Source organism: Mixophyes fleayi, chromosome 7, assembly GCF_038048845.1.
Source record: "Mixophyes fleayi isolate aMixFle1 chromosome 7, aMixFle1.hap1, whole genome shotgun sequence".
In the NCBI taxonomy this organism is placed as follows: Eukaryota; Metazoa; Chordata; class Amphibia; order Anura; family Limnodynastidae; genus Mixophyes; species Mixophyes fleayi.
In genome coordinates, this window is record NC_134408.1 from 114,129,830 (window position 1) to 114,150,064 (window position 20,235).

Here is a 20,235-nt window from a genome sequence, read left to right on the forward strand (position 1 = left end):
AAACCAAGTCCACAAAGTTAGACCTTTAGAGGGAGACTCAATTCCCTAGGATGTTCTTTAGAGCAATGCGGGGCAGGCATCATTAGCATTACTATGGTAATTGATGCACATTATTACCGTTAGTACTTTATGCAGTCCCTTATGACATAAGCCTTCCCTTGCACATTCCCCATTGTCAGCCACTTGGCACATACTCTTATTTGCCCATTTCCCAAATACATAGACCCTCTTTATTGCATAGAAGCCCCTCATTGCACATATATATGTGCAAATCAATATGCAGAGGATTCCTTCCAATTGTATGCGACAACCAGTTGTACAGCCTCTAATTGCACTAACCCCCAGGCCTACTGTACATATACCTCTCATTGTACATATCTACATTGCCATCCAATACCCTGAAACAGAAACTGTGTGGCCTGGATCACGGCTATATAGGGGGAGACTGCGGAGGTGACAGTAACTGCACCGCTATCCCCATTTGTCACAACGTAGGACTCTGCAAGGAGCATAGGTGCCCGTCTAGGTCCTGAAGTTCCCTATGGGACCAAAGTTAAGGGTACTGTGAGGCCCCCAGTATTTTGTAAAGGCTCCCTTTCCCCCTGCATGTAATTCATCTTCCCACCCCCAGTCATGATTCCCCCAGTCCCAATGTATCACCTCCACTTCTCCCCCTTACATATAAAAACAGCACTTACCTCATCCACTCCTCTTGCCTGCAGGCTCCAAAAGTCACCTCTTCTTTCTTCTTGCCCTGCCCCCATGGTGGGCTGCATGCTGCTTAGTGAGGAGGTCTCGTGGTACAATAATAGTCTCACAAGACTTCTTCACTAAGCAGCGCACTGCCCACAGCTCCCACAGACAGCAGGGCAGCTAACAGCATCAGTTTTGCTGTTAGCTGCGCCTGCCTAACTTGAATGAATAGAAAGCAATGGCAGTGATCAGTTGGGGGCGGAGCCACCCCAACCCGATTTCCTGCTTTATTATGTAAAAATCTTCGTTAGGGCCCCCCAGCTGTCCGAGCCCCCTGGGCTATAGCCCAGAAAGCCCATTACGTTAATCTGGCTCTGGCTACATGTGCTTAAGTTATATGTCTCCCAGTCTTTTCTCATTGCATGCGATCCGATCCTAAATAGCAAAACACAAAATTAATTCTAATTTCTAATCATAAAACTTCTACCTCAACTCCCTCTGATTCCCAACACTCCACCTGTAATTCAAGTCTAGCAATAACTTGGATATCTTTAAGAAAAAGTGGATTAAAAGATAAACAGTTGCTTAGTGCCTCCCTCTGAAAGATACCTCCCTAAATACAGGCCACTCTGTATACAAAAATATGCCCCTATCACTAACATGTGATACAGACTATTCATCAACCAATGCACTCACTTACAGCTTGACAGGTTATAAAACTGGGGGTGGGGAGATTCAATTCAGCGTAACGTGTATGGGGAATAGTCTGTGAAGACAAATCAAGGATGTTCAGGCTGAAATCTCTGCTCATTTTTGCTTGCTTTTTATAAAGTTGTGCAACAATATGAGCAAGATTCCTTATCATATGTGACTGTGCGCACAGTTGGAGGCCAAGGCTTTGAACTGAATCTCCCCCTGTAAATCTGCAGGACACTGGCATTACTCACACAAATTAAAATTCTACCATTTGTGGAAGCGCCACTCAATGGGGACACATGATCAGACCTTACATGAGGCACCTCCACATCACCAGGTGACTATTTCCTATGCCATATATCTTAATACAGTATTACACCCTAGTTACACAGGATCACAAGGCGCCTCTTCTAATCCTACCTGTGCATTGAGACCTCCTAGTTGTCTTTTCTTATGAGATGTACCGTGCAGTTGTAACCTAACTAAGCCTATAACATGGCTGAAGAGGATCAGGAGGGGGGCAGTGAATTAATCAGTAGTATGTGGCAAGTCTGCATCATTGTATAAACTGCTGGAGATATCTAGTGTATTACATGTACTTTGTAGTGTGTGTGAACATTCTATTAAGATAACATATTAGGGAGACAGGCACACCATCATCCTGATTAATGGTATGTTCTGTCCCTCACAAAATCTCATGAGGCACCATTTACCGATCTTCATCTAGTGTATAACATTTACCGCTGCCAGAGGGCAGATTTGGCACTTTTTATGCCTGTCTGAAAATGAGATTGCAGTTGGTCAGCTCAGTCATTGGATCACAATTGTACTGCACATTGAGTTATTATACACAATTAAATCCAATCAATATAGCGGAAAAACAGGTCAAAAGATGACACTCATGGTCACATTTGAAGGGTCATTACTTGTCCCACCACTGTAGACCTGGCAATCCATTGCTGTTTGGCCTCGTACCTGAACACCCAGATCACTTCTAATTAGCCTATCAAGACTGTGACCAAATAGCTGACTGATATGGTCACTCTGTGCATAGTATTTATATTTACCGAATACAACGGTACTATTGGTGGTGTGTGGAGGGACAGAAGATGCCGGAGCCGGTGCCCGTGAAGAGGGCGAAGATATCCGGCAGCGCTATGCCCCTGGAGGGGCTGAAGATGTGCCTGGTGCCCGGGAAGGGGATGAAGAGTCCCCCGGTAGCTGAGCCCTGCAAGTGGGTGAAGACAGAAGAGGAGAAGTACTCACCCGTCCATCGATCCAGCGGCGGTGAGTATAACTTCTTTCTTGCAGGTCCTGTGCGCGGGGGAAGGATGAGCCAATCAGGGCTCATCTTTCCCCGCTGGCCAATCAGCGGCCGGATGCGCGAGCCAATCGCGGCTCGTGCCCGGCCATTCAAAAGATTGGCGCCGACGCGAGCCAATCAGCGCTCGCGCCGGCTAATGACGTCACGCCGGCGACTATATAAGTCGCCGGGTGGCGCCATTTTGGCAGAAGTCCGTCGGCGGAGAAGAGAGAGGACGTCTCTGCAAGACGTCCAGCAAGAAGACCAGCGGCAGCGGCGGCAGGGGGCCCTTGTAAGGGCCGTGAGCTACCCTGCCGCCAGAAGACTTCAAGCAAGCCGCCGGAGCGGAGATCGCCGGCGGGGAGCCCTTGTCAGGGCTGAGAGCGCCCCCGCCAAGCAGCCCTCAACAGCGCCGAAGAGGAGAAGAGGCGCCGCCGGCTGGAGGGTCTGGAAGACCCGGAGAAAGAAACAGAAGACGGCGTGTCAAGTTGAGTATCCTGCGCAGAGCAGGTAAGTATACTCAACGTTAAATTCGGGCACTAGGCCCGTGGGCACAGTCGGGCACAAGGCCCGTGGCACGTAAAGTAGGGGCACAAGGCCCAGGGACCTGGGCACTAGGCCCCAACGAAGTTTAGTGGGCCAGTAGGCCATTAGTATCTATATAAAGGGGACAAGCCCCTGTTAGTTAGAGAGGGGGACTCTGAGCCCCAGGTATACAAGGGCACAAGGCCCTTAGGTAGTTAGTGGCCTAGAGGCCATAGGAAGGCCAGAGGGCCTGGTTAGAGGCTGGTAGCCTGTATGTTATTAAGGGCACAAGGCCCTCAGTTAGTTAGGGAGGCCACAGGCCTCAGGCAGGGGCTAGGACCCCTAGGTAGTAGGGCATATGGCCCTAGTGAGTGGGCTCAGAGCCCTGAGGTAGAGAGGGGGCTGAGGCCCATTAATCAGAGCACAAGGCTCTGTGTGTAGCTGGGCAGAGACCCATGGTGTGTAGGGCATAAGGCCCTGGTGGTGTGAGGTAGAGGCGTGGGAGCCTCGTGAGAGTAGGCGCGGTCCTGTGTGAGGTGAGCACACGTGGTTAGGAGGTACGGTCGAGCGTAGGCTCCTGTGGTGCTGTAGCAACCTGCTGGTTGGCTAGCAGCGGTGTGTTCGGGTAAGTAGCGGGCAAGGTACTGTATACTGTATCTATTTATTCTGTCTGTGTGGCGAGTGTAGTTTACATTACAGTATTTTGGTGTGCTTTCTAACTGTGTCCAGGGGTAAGACGTCAGGCCCCCATTAAAGGTAGGCTCTTGTTTCCTGTGGTTTTCCTGTGCTAACCCGTGCTGTGGGGGACAAGTGTAAGTACCAGCATACACATAGTCAGGGGAGAACACACGTAGTTTTCCTTTCCCTTAGGTCCCCGGGGTCACACTGGTACCCAGAGGGGGGTGGCTGAGTGAGTTGGTGGCAGTACAGTACACCTTGAGGCAGTTCCAGGGGCGGCCGTGGTTCTGATCAAGGGTCCTCAAGGCCGGTTCCGTGCAGGTGGACCTGTGGTTCCGGACGTAGGGACACGTGTGAGATACCCGAGTACAGGCAGTCGGGCGGTTCAGTTCGATCGGCTGTTCCGTGCGGCAGTCGGCCCGCGGGTTAGTGTGCTGTTCTACTGAGCCTCAGCCGGGCTTAAAGAACCCGTACTTAGGGCCTGTGTGTGACTCCATAGCAAGAAGGCAGCTTCTTGGTACGACCTGGGTGAGGGGGTTAGGAACCGCCCTCCGGTTTAGGCTGTGAACACCGGCTGGTGTTCCCCGTAGCGTGTAACTGAGTAGTTCCGTTAGTGCACCACATTTAGTTAGTCATAGTGTTTGACTTAGTTGCGTTGCCGACCATTAGAACGTTGTTAGGGTCGGGTCGCCGTTGTAGTCAGTTCAGTTTTGTGGGTGCCATCTTAGGCTCACGGAGAGAGTAGAGGGAGGCTGTGTGTTCTTGTCATCCGCAGGAGTCGGGAAGGTGCAGGAGAACCGGATCGGAAGTGGGAGTGTCCCGGTGAGTATCACGCTCGATTTCCCCCTTTCGGTTAGGCCCTCACCGGCAGGTGTGTGAGGCACTTGAGGCGGGATTAGTCCTCGGATTAGTCTTGGCCTTCAGTGCCTGTAGTCCCCCGCGTCTTGGCAAGAACAAAGTGAGGAGGCGGCAAGGAGCTTGGACTGACCGTGTCCTTGTCCTTTGCCGTAGTCTCGGACAGCCCTTACCTGGTAGGCACGGCCGTAATCTCTGTCTCTATCTTAGAGGGACGTGATTGGAGGTGACTGCGGCTGCGGATCTGCTGGGATTAGATCGCAGCTGGGAAATCGGAAGCGGACTGGAGGTGACCATCGTTTACAAGGTGAGTTCTTTTCTGTTGCGTCTGTCCCTGTCTTTCCCCGCAGGGGGCGTTACAGGTGTACCAGATTTCACATAAGGCACTTCCTACCCACCAATACTGGGATATAAATATTCCTCTACAGAGTGAATACACTATTATATATTGGGCAGATCTCACATAAGGCACGTGAACCTTATCTGTTTCAGGTGTATAATATTTACAATGTAGAATATCTGAATACAGTATTACTCTATGGCCACACAGGATTACTAGACACCACTTATGATACTATCTGTGCATTCAGACCTCCTGTTGTCTTTTCTTGGGAGGTGTCCAGCTGTAGCTAACCCAGGCCTATAACAAGTGTGGAGCAATGTAAGCTAGTTCTGCTGGATGTGTTGTACTGGTCATTTATATACTTTCTCTTCACACGTATGACTATATTATCAATGCTCCACATTATAGATATGCTGCTATATTCTAATGTTATCTGCAGCATACAGACACGGTAGGTACATACCTGGTGCTGCACTGCTTAGGGGGCAGCATGGAAATTATTTTATTAGTTTAATTTTCTGCCCCCTCCCCCATTAAAGTGACAGGAGGGGTACTGGGCTTGTGTGGTGCAGAATTAATAATTTAGTACATATTTATTTAATTAATAATTTAGTACACATTCACACAGTGCCTGGGGTAGAACTAGCTAAAAATATGGCTCAGACATCAGACAAATAGGCTTGGGATATTGAAGACACAGTTAGATTGGCTATGACTTTCCATTAATGTAGTATAAATTAATGATATTTCTTTAATGTTAAGATTTTCACACTGTAGCTGCTGAAGAATATATACCAGAGAATTGATAATGCTATGAAAATAACAGGTATTTTTCTTTGCCTCAAACATGTGATCTTTGACCATCATATGAAGGGAAGATTTGTGGGTGATGAAGAGTTGGCATATACACACCTGTATCAGCGGCGCACGCATGGGGGGTTTCTGTTTCTCCAGAAACCCCTCCCCTCCCCTCACCAACGGTACTGTACAGCAGCCGCGGCGCTGTCAAACAAGCATCCGCGGCAGTGCTGTATTGTAGTATAATACAGCCCTGCCGCGGATGCTGCTTGACAGCGCCGCGGATGCTGCTTGACAGCGCCGCGGCTGCTGTAGAATTCAAACGCGCCGAAATGGAGCTGCTGCGGGGATGGGGGGTAAACCCCTCCTTCTAAATCCTGCGTTCGCCCCTGCGTATGGGTTAATACACTAGGTGATTTTGCAGCCGACAGATCCGTGTGTATGAAGTGGTATTCAGAGAGCTGGAGGGAAGAAAACAGCTCCAATAGATCAAGTATAAATTTAAACAAAAGGACAAATAAAAGTAGAAGTCACAAATGTATATCTTTATTTATCCTATTGTTTAAATATGTACTTGATCTATTAGATGTATTTTTCGTTCACTACAGCACTTTTCATACTATTTAAAACTGTAACGCACTGGTTTGGCAGTGGATACTGGGTCCTGGCGATTCTGGGTAGGAGTAGCAGCAGGTCTTTAACATCACGACATTAAAGATTTGTTTTTTTTTTTAAAGACTTCCATTGAACTACATTTTCTTGCCACAAAGTTGGTATCTCTCTTTGAAGAAATAGTTGCATAGTCCCTGCGTCTGGCAGGATTGACTTTATAGATCACCAGGGACGGACTTAATTTTCTGGGTTGGGAGTCAAAAAAAACAAATATTTGTAGGTAAACTGGACTGCTGTGTCTGTGATCTGTGTTTGCACCTCACCACCTTAGGGAAGCAGGTCAGCCATTATTTTGCATCCATACACTAAGAATTGTGATGTCAGCTGATAGCAAATTATCACTTTACTTGGTATATAGGGTAGTCAGGACAGTAAACGGCAGCAGGATGCCATTAGTAACCGATTTGTTTTGCATTAAGACAACTGGCAGAGCTGGCTCCCTGGTCAGTGCAGAGATCTGTCCTCATTTGAGAAGTTCTCTGAGCAGTGTTCCCCAAGGAAGGGGAATGGCACCTTGCCCGTACTGAACCTCAAAACCATGAGCATAACAGTGTGTTACTGGTACAATACTTCACAATCTCTCTCACCAAGCTAAAATACTTACGTTACAATTAACTGAATGTAAAAAAAGTGTCTTACTTCATCTACATAGAGTCACATTGCCCTCCTCACAGCCATCCATTAATGTCTGACAGGACATTCAGAAATTACAGATAATGTTACTGTTGTATCTTGTATTCCAGCCATCACGGGCATAATTATAGCTGTATCAGCCCATGTGGCTTCTATGGCTCAGTCTGTGCACTCCTGCTAGGAACTGCCATTAGCCTCTGTTATATTAGCTGCCAGCTGCTCCATCTTCCCTCCTCCACTGAGTTCCGGCAGCAGAGTTCAGATCAGGACAGGAAGCTGAATGCTGTCATCCTCAATTATTGGCCGACAGCTTTCAGTTTCCTGCCCTCCACTGATGGCATGGTGCCATGTTTGCTTTGGGTGCCAGAAGAGCTTGTCCCATTATTAGGGTAAAGACAAAACAGATAATGTAAAGTAATAACATTTACATTATTTATTATTGTACAGTTTAGTGTTTTATTATGTTTGTAGCTGTCTAGAGCAAGCCATGTTGAATGTTAATTTGTATCTGCTAAACTGTGTCATTTTATAATAGTTTGTATGTGCCCCTATTTGGGCATTTAAAATATTTTGAGCTATGTAAAAACTCCTGAGTGGTGAACAGTGGTGGGGCTCTGATTAGAGATTGGCGTAGGGGAAGGGCAGAGAAACTAGCAGCGGTACAAAGTATTTAAAATATTTATATAGCTAACTTTATATAAACCTACAAAAGAAAAATGAAACACTTAGTACAGTTAGGGTTGCCATCCAACAGTGAGTTACAGGGTCGAGCATTGGTCATGGAGGTGAACATTTTTTAGGGGGCTGGGAGGGTTGCCAGTTAGTCTTCTGTTTTTTGGGCCAGAGACTAGATAAGGTTCTACCGATATGAGTAGAGTTGGTATTTAAGGACTGTAAGTGGATCCCTTACATTACAGTTTGGAGTGTACACTGTGAGTTGTTCCCCAATAAATATCATGGAGTCCTTAGCTCTTCATTATCAAGAGATTCCTCATTGTCCTCCAAGCTCAAGGCTGTATTATCTATCCACAATTCTGTAGCTCTGGACCTGCAGTCAATTATTGCATTGGAGATACTGTCCAGATTCCAGTGTGTGCTTGTCAGGGCACAGTCCAAGGTGAACGGACCTTCCCGCGTGCGACGCACTTTAGTGCAGACTGCAGTGGATCGCAGCTCCAGTCCAATCTCATGGATCAACTTGCGGAGGTATTTCTGAGTCTCGTGCATGCACTGAATCTCTGAGGGGGGAAAAACAAGAATATAATAAAAGCGGTTATATTTATACATGCCACACAGAGAATCAATAATGCTCAAACTGGAGCTTTCAACAGGTAAGTGAAATTTGTAGATTAAAAGAGGATACCTTTCCAGCTTGTCAATTATTGGTTATTTCTAAGACTAAAATTGCTGCTTTGTTAACATCCCGGAACTCTCAGTGACATCAGTACATTTTCCCTGGCCTAATAATATACCAAAATGTGGAGATTGTAATTCCTTCTTTGGGTGCAGAGCAAATTGTACCAGAATTGATAAGTGTGTGGACCGAAAGTGATCTCTCGGATCAGAACGTGCTCAGAAAGAGTTTGCTCGCAATTGGTGGCAAATCCTTTTGGTTGATGGCATTATTCTGTAGGAGGTCAATAGCCTACAGAAAACCATGCACTAATTATGATCCATTCTTTAGACACGCATACCAAAACACAAGATATGTACTATTTGGCCAGCCATAGGTGTAGCCATACTGAAATCGGTACATCCATTCAACGGTCTTGGGGAGCGTGTGGGCTGTCTATGGATCGTAATTTTCCTGGGCAGAAAAGGGCAAAAGCACACAATTTCCAGCTGGAAAAAGATTAAGTCTGATGCCAGCGTTCAGTATACTTTACTTTATGTAAGTAATATTCCTTGCAGATTATTTATATAGGTGGAACAATCAAATCACTTGTTTATGTGGCTCCATGTATGGCTTTAATATAACCCTTCGTATTGTGAATTTACAGCTTTGATGTATATTTAAGTGTGTATATTATTGACTTTGTTTGAAGATAACAATTTTAAACATACTGATTATATGATATTTTTTTCCCTTTAATATACTGGGATAACAGCATTCTGAACACTCATTTGTAGAGAAGCTTAAGTTCTAATTTCACCACCAATATAGTATGCCACAACCTGAACGTGGTCTCTAATTTCTTGTGTCATGTATATCATGATTTCCACCTACACACTTGAGTAGATATCCTGGGCATAAGCTTGCTAATGAAACATTTACAGTAACTTAAATAACTTCCATTCCAGGAGAGCGCAAGTCTACCATTTGCAATATATATTTAATAAGAACCTTACCTAACGTGAAGTCAGGTGGGGAAAACTCCACACATCGCACTCCAAGGATGAGGGGCGGGGTCTTCACCATAGGGCGGAGCTGACCCTGTACAGCCAGGTCGTACGTCTCCTGGCTCTTTAGGTCTAGACCACTCTGCCTAGGGTATAGACAGCCAAGCAATTACGAATCTTCTTTAGGACTACTAAATATTGTTTCTACAGAGACACAGCTATAATTTCCACTAAATGTAAATGACAATCTGAGGTCAAGCTAAAGTTATTAAAGGGCCATTAAATCTAAAAGACAAACGATTTCATATAACAAAGCTGATAGTAATATTAATGTGCACACGTGTCAGGTATTTGTCAGAAAACACCAGGTATTAAGTATATGTATGCACACTGGAACAGGAATCCCTAGTTAGGCTATCAAAAAAAGCTCAAGTAGGAGTATTGAATATCAGGCTTGCTATTCACAGTACATACAATTTACATATCTTAAATTCTGTAATCATGCAATCTTTATATAGGATATTAAAAATCTGCATATAAAAACATGCGTAAGCAAAATGTAAAGATAGTCTTCCTTATTATATGTAGTTAAGTCTAGCCCTTATAAACAGATGTGTTGCAGAAACATACATCAACAAAGCCTTTTGGTTGGTCCCCTGAATGACGGCCAGAACCCGTTCAAATCTGTCTCTTGTGATGTGATCTGCGGAGAGAATAAGGAGTCAGTGCTTCATCCAATGATTTCATATCACATATGGGTAGACACAAAGAAAAGGCAGTGCAAATCATATCTATTTGCACCAGATCTATAGACATCCTAGCACATGACGTAGCTATATAGTCATGGCCGAAAGTTTTGAGAATGACACAAGTATTGGTTTTCACAAAGTTTGCTGCCTAAGTGTTTTTAGACCATTTTATCAGATGTTGCTATGGTATACTGAAGTAAAAATACAAGCATTTCATAAGTGTCAAAGGCTTTTATTGACAATTACATTAAGTTTATGTAAAGAGTCAATATTTACAGTGTTGACCCTTCTTTTTGAAGACCTCTACAATTCACCCTGACATGCTGTCAATCGACTTCTGTGCCACATACTGACTGATGACCACCCATTCTTGCCTAATCAATACTTTTGTTTGTCCACCTGCCTCTTGAGGATTGACCACAAGTTCTCAATGGGATAAAGGTCTGGGGAGTTTCCTGGCCATGGACCCAAAATTTCGATGTATTGATCCCCTAAGTGGATTAGTTATCACTTTTGCCTTATGGCAAGGTGCTCCATCATGCTGGAAAAGGCATTGTTCATCACCAAACTGTTCTTGGATGGTTGGGAGAAGTTGCTCTTGGAGGATGTTTTGGTACCATTCTTTATTCATGGCTGTGTTTGTAGGAAGAATTGTGAGTGAGCCCACTCCCTTGGCTGAGAAGCAACCCCACACATGAATGGTCTCAGGATGCTTTACTGTTGGCATGACACAGGACTGATGGTAGCGCTCCCCTTTCCTTCTCCGGACAAGCATTTTTCCAAATGGCCCAAACAATCTGAAAGGGGATTCATCAGAGAAAATGACTTTACCCCAGTCTTCAGCAGTCCAATCACTGTACCTTTAGCAGAATATCAGTCTGTCCCTGATGTTTTTCCTGGAGAGAAGTGGCTTCTTTGCTGCCCTTCTTGACACCAGGCCATCCTCCAAAAGTCTTCACTCACTGTGCGTGCACTCACACCTGCCTGCTGTCATTCCAGAGCAAGCTCTGCACTGGCAGGAGTGGGCTCGCTCACTCACAATTTTGCCTAAGAACACAGCCATGAATAAAGAATGGTACCAAAACATCCTCCAAGAGCAACTTTTCCCAACCATTCAAGAACAGTTTGGTGATGAACAATGCCTTTTCCAGTATGATGGAGCACCTTGCCATAAGGCAAAAGTCATAACTAAGTGGCTCAGGGATCAAAACATCTAAATTTTGGATCCATAACCAGGAAATTCTCCAGACCTTAATCCCATTGAGAACTTGTGGTCAGTCCTCAGGAGGCGGGTGGACAAACAAAATCCCACAAATTCTGACAAACTCCAAGCATTAATTAGGCATGAATGTGCGGCCATTAGTCAGTATGTGGCCCAGAAGTTTATTGACAGCATGCCAGGCTGATATGCAGAGGTCTACAAAAAGAAGGGTCAACACTGCAAATATTGACTCTTTGCATAAACTTAATGTATTTGTCAATAAAAGCCTATGACACTTATGAAATGTTTGTAACTTTACTTCAGTATACCATAGCAACATCTGACAAAAAGGTCTAAAAACACTGAAGCAGCAAACGTTGTGCAAACCAATATTTGTGCCATTCGTAAAACTTTTGGCCATGACTGTACAGCGCAGCCCTCAAAAGATGCACAGGTAGAGATACTGAGCTATTGCAGAAAGCTGAGGAGGGAGTGAGAGGAGAGAAAGTGAAGTAGGTGGTCGATCACAAGCTGCTCAAGTAGTTTAGAGGCGAAGGGGAGAAAAGAAATAGGTCAATAGGTGAAGAGAGAGACTGGGTCAAGACATTGTTTCTTTATGATTAGTGAGACAAGCTTGTGTTTAAAGAGGGATGGGAATGTGCCAGTGGAGAAAAACAAGATGAAGAGGTGAGCTAGAGGTGGGCAGACGATGAGGGAGGAGTAGCAGAGCTTTAAAAGCACTAAATGGTCAACACACCACTGAGTAAGCATATCTTAATTGAAAGCAACAACTACATTTTAGTAATAATGTTTGGATAATTTTACACCTAGAAAAAACACACTTTCAATCTTGATTTTAGATAGAACCGTAAAAAAAACGCCAACATGATCAGAAAAACATTAATGGGCCATGTCCGATTGAGCCCTTCCTAAGCACTATGCATTTATGCTGCTGTAGAGTAAACTCTCTACTGCAGTAGCCCACTGTCTATGGTAGCTGTGTTATTGTCTCAACAGGTGATAACTGCATTCCTTTCTCTCTCTGTTTAAACAATGTAATGTTCTGTGCCCCATATTTGGGAACATTATAGTCACATTTATAGAAAAACAAAAGAACCACCTCCCACTACAGACACACACATTTGGAACATCTCAGAAGTTAAAAATATTCAATTCTATCAACTGGTCTCACTGTATTCACCTGTATATAACTTGTTTGAAGCCATGCCCCTGGATTGCACGGATAACTTGAATTGGCAGCAAGTGAATAGGGTGAGGAAATAGCAGCTATTCAATATCTTTCTCTGCGTTTCCTCTTCACAAATCAGCTAATAGGCTGAGCATGGAATGTTTTCTTAGAGAGCTACTCTGTAATTCACTGGTGGACAGGACAAGGAGACCTAGAGAAGCTAGGGAGCAACTGGTGTTTCCTTAATACTGATGTAAACTCCTTCTGATCTCAAAGGGGGTAATGTTGAAATGAGTTTATTTACCATATTATTGGGTATTTATTGTTGTGGGTAGTGTATCCAATATTAAATGTACTATATTCTATATATAATCATACAAGTCACGTGCTGTGCACTGCACCTCATTGGCACACTGTGCATACTTAAAAGCCACCCCAACAAGGCAGTGGTATTTTGGCAGATACTGAAACAGACCTTTGAAGTCAAGCGATTGGTGGATTTACAAGATGGGACCGAGTTGTAGTGTTAAGCTACTATTCCGTTCAATGAAAAATAAATGTACATGTCTCAAGTAAAGTCACTCACTGTATGTTGTCTTCTCGATGATCTTCCCGGTATCTGAAAAATCATTGGAAGCTTTGCCAAACATACCACATACTCTGTAATCCTTGTAAGGAAGGCAAAAAAAAGTGTTGGGACAAAAGTTAAACATGAAATAAATTGAAAAAATAAAACAAAACCCCAAACTAACAACAGCAACATATTTTTTCTAAAAATTATAAAACTTTTCCATTAAAAATATTAAATAAATCATTATATATATTTTAACACCTGAGCAATAACTAAATGAAAAGTGCGTCATAAGCAGATTTGGTCATACCTTGGTATAATGGCTTTCATAGACGTTTGTTAGAATCCTGTTGCCACGGCCAATTCCAAGCACTGAAAACAAAACATTAGGAAAAAAATAAAAAAAATATTTTAAAATAATTCAACATTGCACACATAAAGTTGAAGGTTAAGGCTGGTAGAGTTTTTGGGATTGCTGAAGAAGCCGGCACAATGGTCCACAGTATTCTCATTTACAATAGTAAACAGTTTTTTTTCATTTTTGTTTCATATATGGTGAGTGTGAAAACAAACTTGTGTCTTAAATTTTGCAGATATTTACGCAAGGGTAAACTCACCAAATACGCCCGATGATTGAGTATCCAACTTATGGCCCACACCGATCTTTAGGTGAGTGTAGGCTGGTCCTTTAACTGTTAAGCCACCAAGAGATAATGAAAAAAATAAAAACATTACACAAAGAACACAAACACAACATAGAGATTGCTAATGGTTTGTTGTATTATTTGTATTTTTTTTAAAAAACTGTACCCTACAGGAACATTGAAAGTTTGGTACCCACCTAGTACATGATCAGCCAGGACAGGGACTGCAGCCGCTACCTTAGTCAGTTCAACTCCACTGCTGCCCTCTATGGCTTGCGGTAGGAAAACAATCTGTTGCTGGGGTGGCCGTTGCTTGAGTGAGTTCAGCTCTGTATAAGTACAAGTTAAGTATTATTGCTGCATAAATCTATGCAAAAACTTAGTGTAACAGCTGCATCATTAGAACAAAAAAAATCAGTACCTTTCAACAGCTTCATCTCTACTGTGTCACGTACAGACTTCCATTTAACCCCAGGGGGTTTAAATACAGCAAAGAGACCGTGTAATTTACGATATACAGACAATGCCGAAATAGACATGACTGCCATTCGTTTAACACCAATCACTAAGGAGGAATAGAAATGTTATGGGTTAGGTCTATTACTGAAAATCTTATTAATTTGTTTAATCATGCTCTATTTCTAATTGGTACAACAAACCAAGTATCATCACTTTAGGGCATATGCAATAATGTTATAGTGATAACCATGATGTTTATTTAGGGTCCTAATTAATTCAGCTACCTGAGACAGAGTGGACACCAAGGATGATCAGCCTTCCATGCTATTGATATAATTCAAGATAAGAAACATAAGTACAGTTATCACAATCGTTGTGCATTCAAGCACCTGTCCAACTGCAGCAACATAAAGTTTCATACTTACCAACATTAAAAATAATAATTTGGGAACACTTCTCTGGTGAACAGGTGTATCCAAGCATGTCAAGTATGCTATGTATGTAGATAGACCTTTGCGTACTACACTCTTTATCATGATGGGCCCGATTCATTAAGGAAAGTTAGGAAAGTTAAGCTAAACATTAAGTAAGTTTTCTTACTCAAGTTTTCTGGACAAAACCATGTTACAATGCAAGGGGTGCAAATTAGTTTAGTATTTTGCACATAAGAAAAATACTGGCTGTTTTTTCATCTAGCACACAAATATTTGATAGCTTATTTGTAGACTGAAATTTAAAGTTGATCTAGGACATGCTCTACCTCAAAAATAAATCTGCCATCACATTTTAAATTTACCTCCCCTCCAATGCAACATGGTTTTGCCTTACTTACTTTTGCTTAACTTTCATTAATGAATCAGGCCCAATATGTTTATTTAGCATGGTTATATTTATTTTGTATTTTAAATACTTTTTTTTCACTGCAATTTATAAAGTAAGAGTATAGTAATAATAGATACTGAAAATTGGATTCAATATAAAGTTGTTTTTTTTTTTAACAGGGCTGTCAGGCAATACTGAACAACAGGAGACACATCTTTAAAGCTGGTAGTGTACATGGAAATGGGGACAGTTGTCAGCTCTGTAGCTCCTTGGGGAAAACCACTAGACCAGGCCTGTCCAACTTGCGGACCTCCAGATGTTGTGAAACTACAAGTCCCAGCATGCCCTTCCAGCTATCAACAGGTTGTCTACTGGCAAAGCATGCTGGGGCTAGAAGTTTCACAACACATGGAGGGTCGCAGGTTGGACAGGCCTGCACTAGACCATACCAGACATATAGCTATTGCCAGTCTAGTATTGCACATAGCAAGAATGGAATTAACTAGATCACAGATAAATCAAAAACGATAACAATAAAATACAACACACACTAATATGGGAATATCACCAGGTTTCTAGTCATCGTACACAACACAAACAGTATGCCTTACGTAAACTAAATTAAAATAAGACCATATGATGAGCATAAAATAAAGCACATCATACGTTGATAGTTATCCTTACAATACACGAAATGTCATGCCTCCTGTGGCAGCAGCCATCAACTTCCTCCTCCACCAGATACTTCCGTTTCTCTGGGAGTACAAAGATGGCGGCTGTTAATTGTTAAGGCGAAAATAAGTCAAGCTTCCGGTGTTACATGTAATATGACACTCCCCTCAACGTATGTCATGTAAGTGAGGGGCACTCAGGCACTATGTGTGAGGATCATTACTAGGCTCTCCAGTACCTACTACACTAATTACGGTTAAATGGGTCAGCGTTGTGCGTTTTACCGGCACATATTTTGTACATATATTACCATAGTTTCCATTGTGACAAAACCAACCCAAGGTGGTAGACAAGAGTCTGTGAACATTTGGCCGTCTTATTTACACCATACGCCTCGCACAGCGACAAGTTGCCTTTGAAAGGCGGGGCTTGAACCCAGTGACGTTGCCGAAAGGAGGCGTGGCCTACGAACGGCGCGGCTGCCGGGCGGGACGGGGAAAGTTACAGGGCAGAGGTCACCGCGCAGGTCTATTTCCCCTAACCGGCTCATCATGGAGAGGAAGGTGCTGGCGCTGCAGGCTCGCAAGAAGCGGGCAAAGGCAAAGAAAGGTGTAAAGAAGCCGGAGCCGTGTCAGCGCCGGTCTGCCCCGGAGCCTCAGTCCGACGATCCCGAGGAGGAGGAGGAAGAGATCCTGGGCAGCGATGACGAGGAGCAGGAAGATCCTAATGATTACTGTAAAGGGGGTTACCACCGTGTGAAGATCGGAGACCTCTTCAGTAACCGCTACCATGTCATCCGGAAGCTGGGCTGGGGCCACTTCTCCACCGTGTGGCTGTGCTGGGACATCCAGGCCAAGCTGTTCGTGGCGCTGAAGGTGGTGAAGAGCGCCGAGCATTATACCGAGACCGCCCTGGATGAGATCAAGCTGCTGCGGGCAGTGAGGGACACGGATCCCATTGACCCAGGCCATGAAGTGGTGGTCCAGCTCCTGGATGACTTCAAGATATCAGGAGTCAATGGCTCCCACGTGTGTATGGTGTTTGAGGTTCTTGGACATCACCTGCTGAAATGGATCATAAAGTCAAATTACCAGGGGCTGCCCTTGTCCTGTGTGAAGGCCATCATCCGGCAAGTTCTCCAGGGCCTGGACTACCTGCACTCTAAGTGTAAGATCATCCACACCGACCTCAAGCCGGAGAACATCCTGCTGTGCGTCAATGACACTTATGTTCGTCGCCTGGCCTCTGATGCCACGCAGTGGCTTCGCTCAGGTGCCCCACCACCTTCAGGGTCTGCGGTGAGTACAGCGCCACAGCCCAAACCATCCACAAAGCTGACAAAGAATAAGAAGAAAAAACTAAAGAAAAAGCAGAAGCGTCAGGCTGAGCTACTGGAGAAGCGGGTACAAGAGATAGTGGGAATGGAAATGGAAGATGTAGAGGGTACTCCGCTCCAAGAGACCGAGGCCCAGGAGGAGGTTAGTCAAATACTTAATGAGGAATCAGATTTGAATTTGAATGGACTGGAGAATGAAACAGCTTCTGATACCCAGACAAATGCTAATACGTTGTCCCCAAGCTATACCATTCCTTGCAAAACTGAGACAAGCCATAATCCTAATTTTGATGAGGGTATGCTATGCCAACAGTCTGTCCTTCCTCTAGAGCAAGGTGATGGTGAGGAGATATGCCAGCAGCAAGGAGGAGACGTATGTGAGGAACAGAAAGGTACCACCACAACGGAAGAGAATGAGGAAAGATTAATAGGTGATGGTAAATTAAGAGCTGCCGACCTTTTATTAAATCCTCTTGATCCCCAGAATGCAGAAAACATAAAAGTGAAGATTGCAGACCTGGGAAACGCCTGCTGGGTGCAAAAGCACTTTACAGAGGACATTCAGACTAGGCAGTATAGATCCCTAGAAGTTCTTATTGGGTCTGGATACAACACTCCAGCAGATATCTGGAGCACAGCCTGTATGGCTTTTGAGTTGGCAACAGGAGATTACCTGTTTGAACCTCACTCAGGTGAAGACTACGCACGTGATGAAGACCACATTGCCCTGATCATCGAGCTACTGGGTCAGATCCCACGCAAACTCATTGCAGCTGGAAAGCACTCCATGGATTTCTTCACAAAAAAGGGAGATCTCAAGCACATTTCAAAGCTTAAGCCCTGGGGTCTGGCTGAGGTCCTAAAAGAGAAGTACGAGTGGTCTGAAGAGGATGCCTCTGGATTTGCAGACTTTCTTCTGCCCATGCTGGAACTAGTTCCTGAGAAGCGAGCTACTGCTGCTCAATGCCTGTGTCATCCCTGGCTGCAATCCTAGACAAATTGAGGCATGCCAACATATTGACACCATTCTGTATGTTCCAAGTTTGACAGTAAAAGGGCTCAGTTTCAACCTAGTCGGAGTGGACATTTTATTTAGTTAAAGCAATCCGCAGAAAATTAAATCGTTTATCGTCATGTATTCCTATAACCATGATTAAGATGACATCTGTGACAGAGCTATTATTAATGGTTGAATAATGTTCTCCGTGGATTTTTTGTAAGGTTGAAAGTAAGGGATTTGCTTGAACATTTCATCATTCGTTGAGTCTTGTTGGTTACCTTCTGTTAGGAGAGAAACAAACAAAGCCCTATTATTGCATTGCAGACCTGGCTCTCGTGGAGTTCCTCACCTTTCTAATGAACCTTTTTCATATATTTCTATCTGTCCAATTTTGGGCTAAAACACTTATCCTGTTTGCAGCTGAGGATTTCTGTCTCTTAATATCCATACCACAAGTTAATTCTTCAATTTGATATGTAGTCAGTATGATTAAGCCGTTTGAGATGAAAGTAAACCATACTAAGAAAAGAATAAATATATTGCAAGTTTTCAGGACTGTTTGAAAGAGGCCTGAAAGCGTGTCAAATATTTTAGTTGTTAAATGCATCTTCTCTACATACTTTAATTTTACATTTTTCCATTGTATGTAATTTTGTTTCAAAAGTTTAATTCCTTGCTCTTTTTAAAGATTTTTTTTGTTCAGTGTTCTGTAACTGCTTTGTGTGGACAGTTCATATTCGTTCCATATCTAATTCATGAAACAATTTGCAGTTATTTTTTACCATATGAGAATAAGTGATAATTGGAAGAATTGACATAATAAATATTGTTTAGTGTTACAAAAAAACAAACAAACCCAACAACTTATTTCAGGTTATACATCAAAACATGGATGAGCTTCCACTTAAAGGCAAAACATCCTAATGCATATGACCCTCCTTCTTCAGAGAGAGGATGCACAATGTTAGTTTAAACTGCAGCTTGCTGTGAGAAGACAGTCACTGGGATTCCAGAGATGAGTTTCAATCACTAGGTTCCCAGAGACTGTACATGGTTCATTTATGGTTTAATGTTGGTAACCCCTTTATATGTGGTAAATAGCGAGGGTGTGTTCAGTGGGATAGTATATGCAGTTTTAGGCAATTATTGTGATTGTCATATGGGAATGGAACTTGCCTTTCTAATAAACATGTCAACATGAGGTTATGTGTAACTTTCCTTGTGCTTATCTTACTAAATTGTAAAACTTTGTAAGCACAGAAGGTTGAGTTGTGACTGCAGCAGCAGTAGTTATGTGGTCTAAAGGAGTTGCCAACTCCTACCCATTTAACCCCCACTCATCCACCCCTTGTAGCGCGATAACTTTAGCTGGATGGCCACAGCTGCTGACCAATCGGTGCTCTTGGTACTAGATGAGGTGTTAGCAGCTGCAAAACTTCTGTCGCCAGCCGCAGTGGGCGTATGAGCCTTTGCAGATGTGTGAAGAGTTGAATATCGCCTGAATGTTTGATCACTGCTGGTCTGCATTTGGCGATAGTGATTATCAGTTAAATCCTAAGGGGCATATTCAGTTAGCTTTCCGGTTCGCGATAACTCGCGTTACCGCGGAACCTGCGCAGTAATACTGTACCGCAAAAATGTGGATTTTCATACGCAACCCTATGGGGTGCGAACGAAAATCCACGTTATTGTGGTACCGTGGATTCACTTCGCAGATCGGAAAGCTAATTGAATATGCCCCTAAGTATTTTACAAATTAACAAGCTCCTACAGCGCTCTGTCAACTGCAGCCCAAATCAATATTAAATAGCACACTATGTAATGTTAATAATTGTTTATTCACAGTCAAATTGTCCAACCAAAGTACTCCCTTAAGGTGACAAAAAGAAAATTCCTTTAGACTTTAAAATGGTGATCATCATGTGAGGGACACTTTCCACGCGTGCTGCCCCCTAGTGTCAGAAGACTTACTAGAAATTTTCTTATACTGTCACTTCTATATAGTGCTCTGTTTTACTTACCGGTAGATATTTTCTTTAGGTGTTAAATCATTTTA

At 43.5% G+C, this 20,235-nt stretch overlaps 2 protein-coding genes across 6 annotated transcripts; one reads left to right on the forward strand and one right to left on the reverse strand.

Annotated features, from left to right (window-relative positions):
* Positions 1–7,614: 7,614 nt before the first annotated feature.
* On the reverse strand, positions 7,615–16,254 carry TRUB2 (TruB pseudouridine synthase family member 2). 5 transcript variants are annotated; one of them, XM_075180408.1, is made up of 10 exons: positions 15,856–15,934; positions 14,634–14,673; positions 14,312–14,455; positions 14,088–14,219; positions 13,864–13,938; positions 13,557–13,618; positions 13,262–13,343; positions 10,167–10,239; positions 9,546–9,682; positions 7,615–8,434 (listed from the first exon to the last, which is right to left on the reverse strand). In XM_075180408.1, the coding sequence occupies exons 3-10, from the start codon at positions 14,436–14,438 to the stop codon at positions 8,151–8,153; spliced, it is 972 nt and encodes a 323-aa protein (XP_075036509.1). In that variant the 5' UTR covers positions 14,439–14,455; positions 14,634–14,673; positions 15,856–15,934; the 3' UTR covers positions 7,615–8,150. The 5 variants fall into 5 exon arrangements, with proteins under 5 accessions (XP_075036509.1, XP_075036512.1, XP_075036511.1 ...); XM_075180411.1 differs by lacking the exons at positions 14,634–14,673; positions 15,856–15,934 and adding an exon at positions 16,181–16,254; XM_075180410.1 differs by lacking the exons at positions 14,634–14,673; positions 15,856–15,934 and adding an exon at positions 16,154–16,254.
* A 52-nt stretch (positions 16,255–16,306) lies between these two features.
* LOC142098007 (SRSF protein kinase 1-like) lies at positions 16,307–19,380 on the forward strand. Its single transcript, XM_075180405.1, has one exon. The coding sequence runs from the start codon at positions 16,395–16,397 to the stop codon at positions 18,171–18,173; it is 1,779 nt and encodes a 592-aa protein (XP_075036506.1). The 5' UTR covers positions 16,307–16,394; the 3' UTR covers positions 18,174–19,380.
* Positions 19,381–20,235: the final 855 nt, after the last annotated feature.

Coding starts and splice junctions, on each gene's coding strand:
- TRUB2 (XM_075180411.1), bottom strand. CDS start 14,438: ATGGCAGTCATGTCTATTTCGGCATTGTCTGTATATCGTAAATTACAC. Junction 14,220..14,311: donor AGAGATGAAGCTGTTGAAAG/GTACTGATTTTT, acceptor GTACTTATACAG/AGCTGAACTCACTCAAGCAA. Junction 13,619..13,863: donor TCAATCATCGGGCGTATTTG/GTGAGTTTACCC, acceptor TTTTGTTTTCAG/TGCTTGGAATTGGCCGTGGC.
- LOC142098007 (XM_075180405.1), top strand. CDS start 16,395: ATGGAGAGGAAGGTGCTGGCGCTGCAGGCTCGCAAGAAGCGGGCAAAG.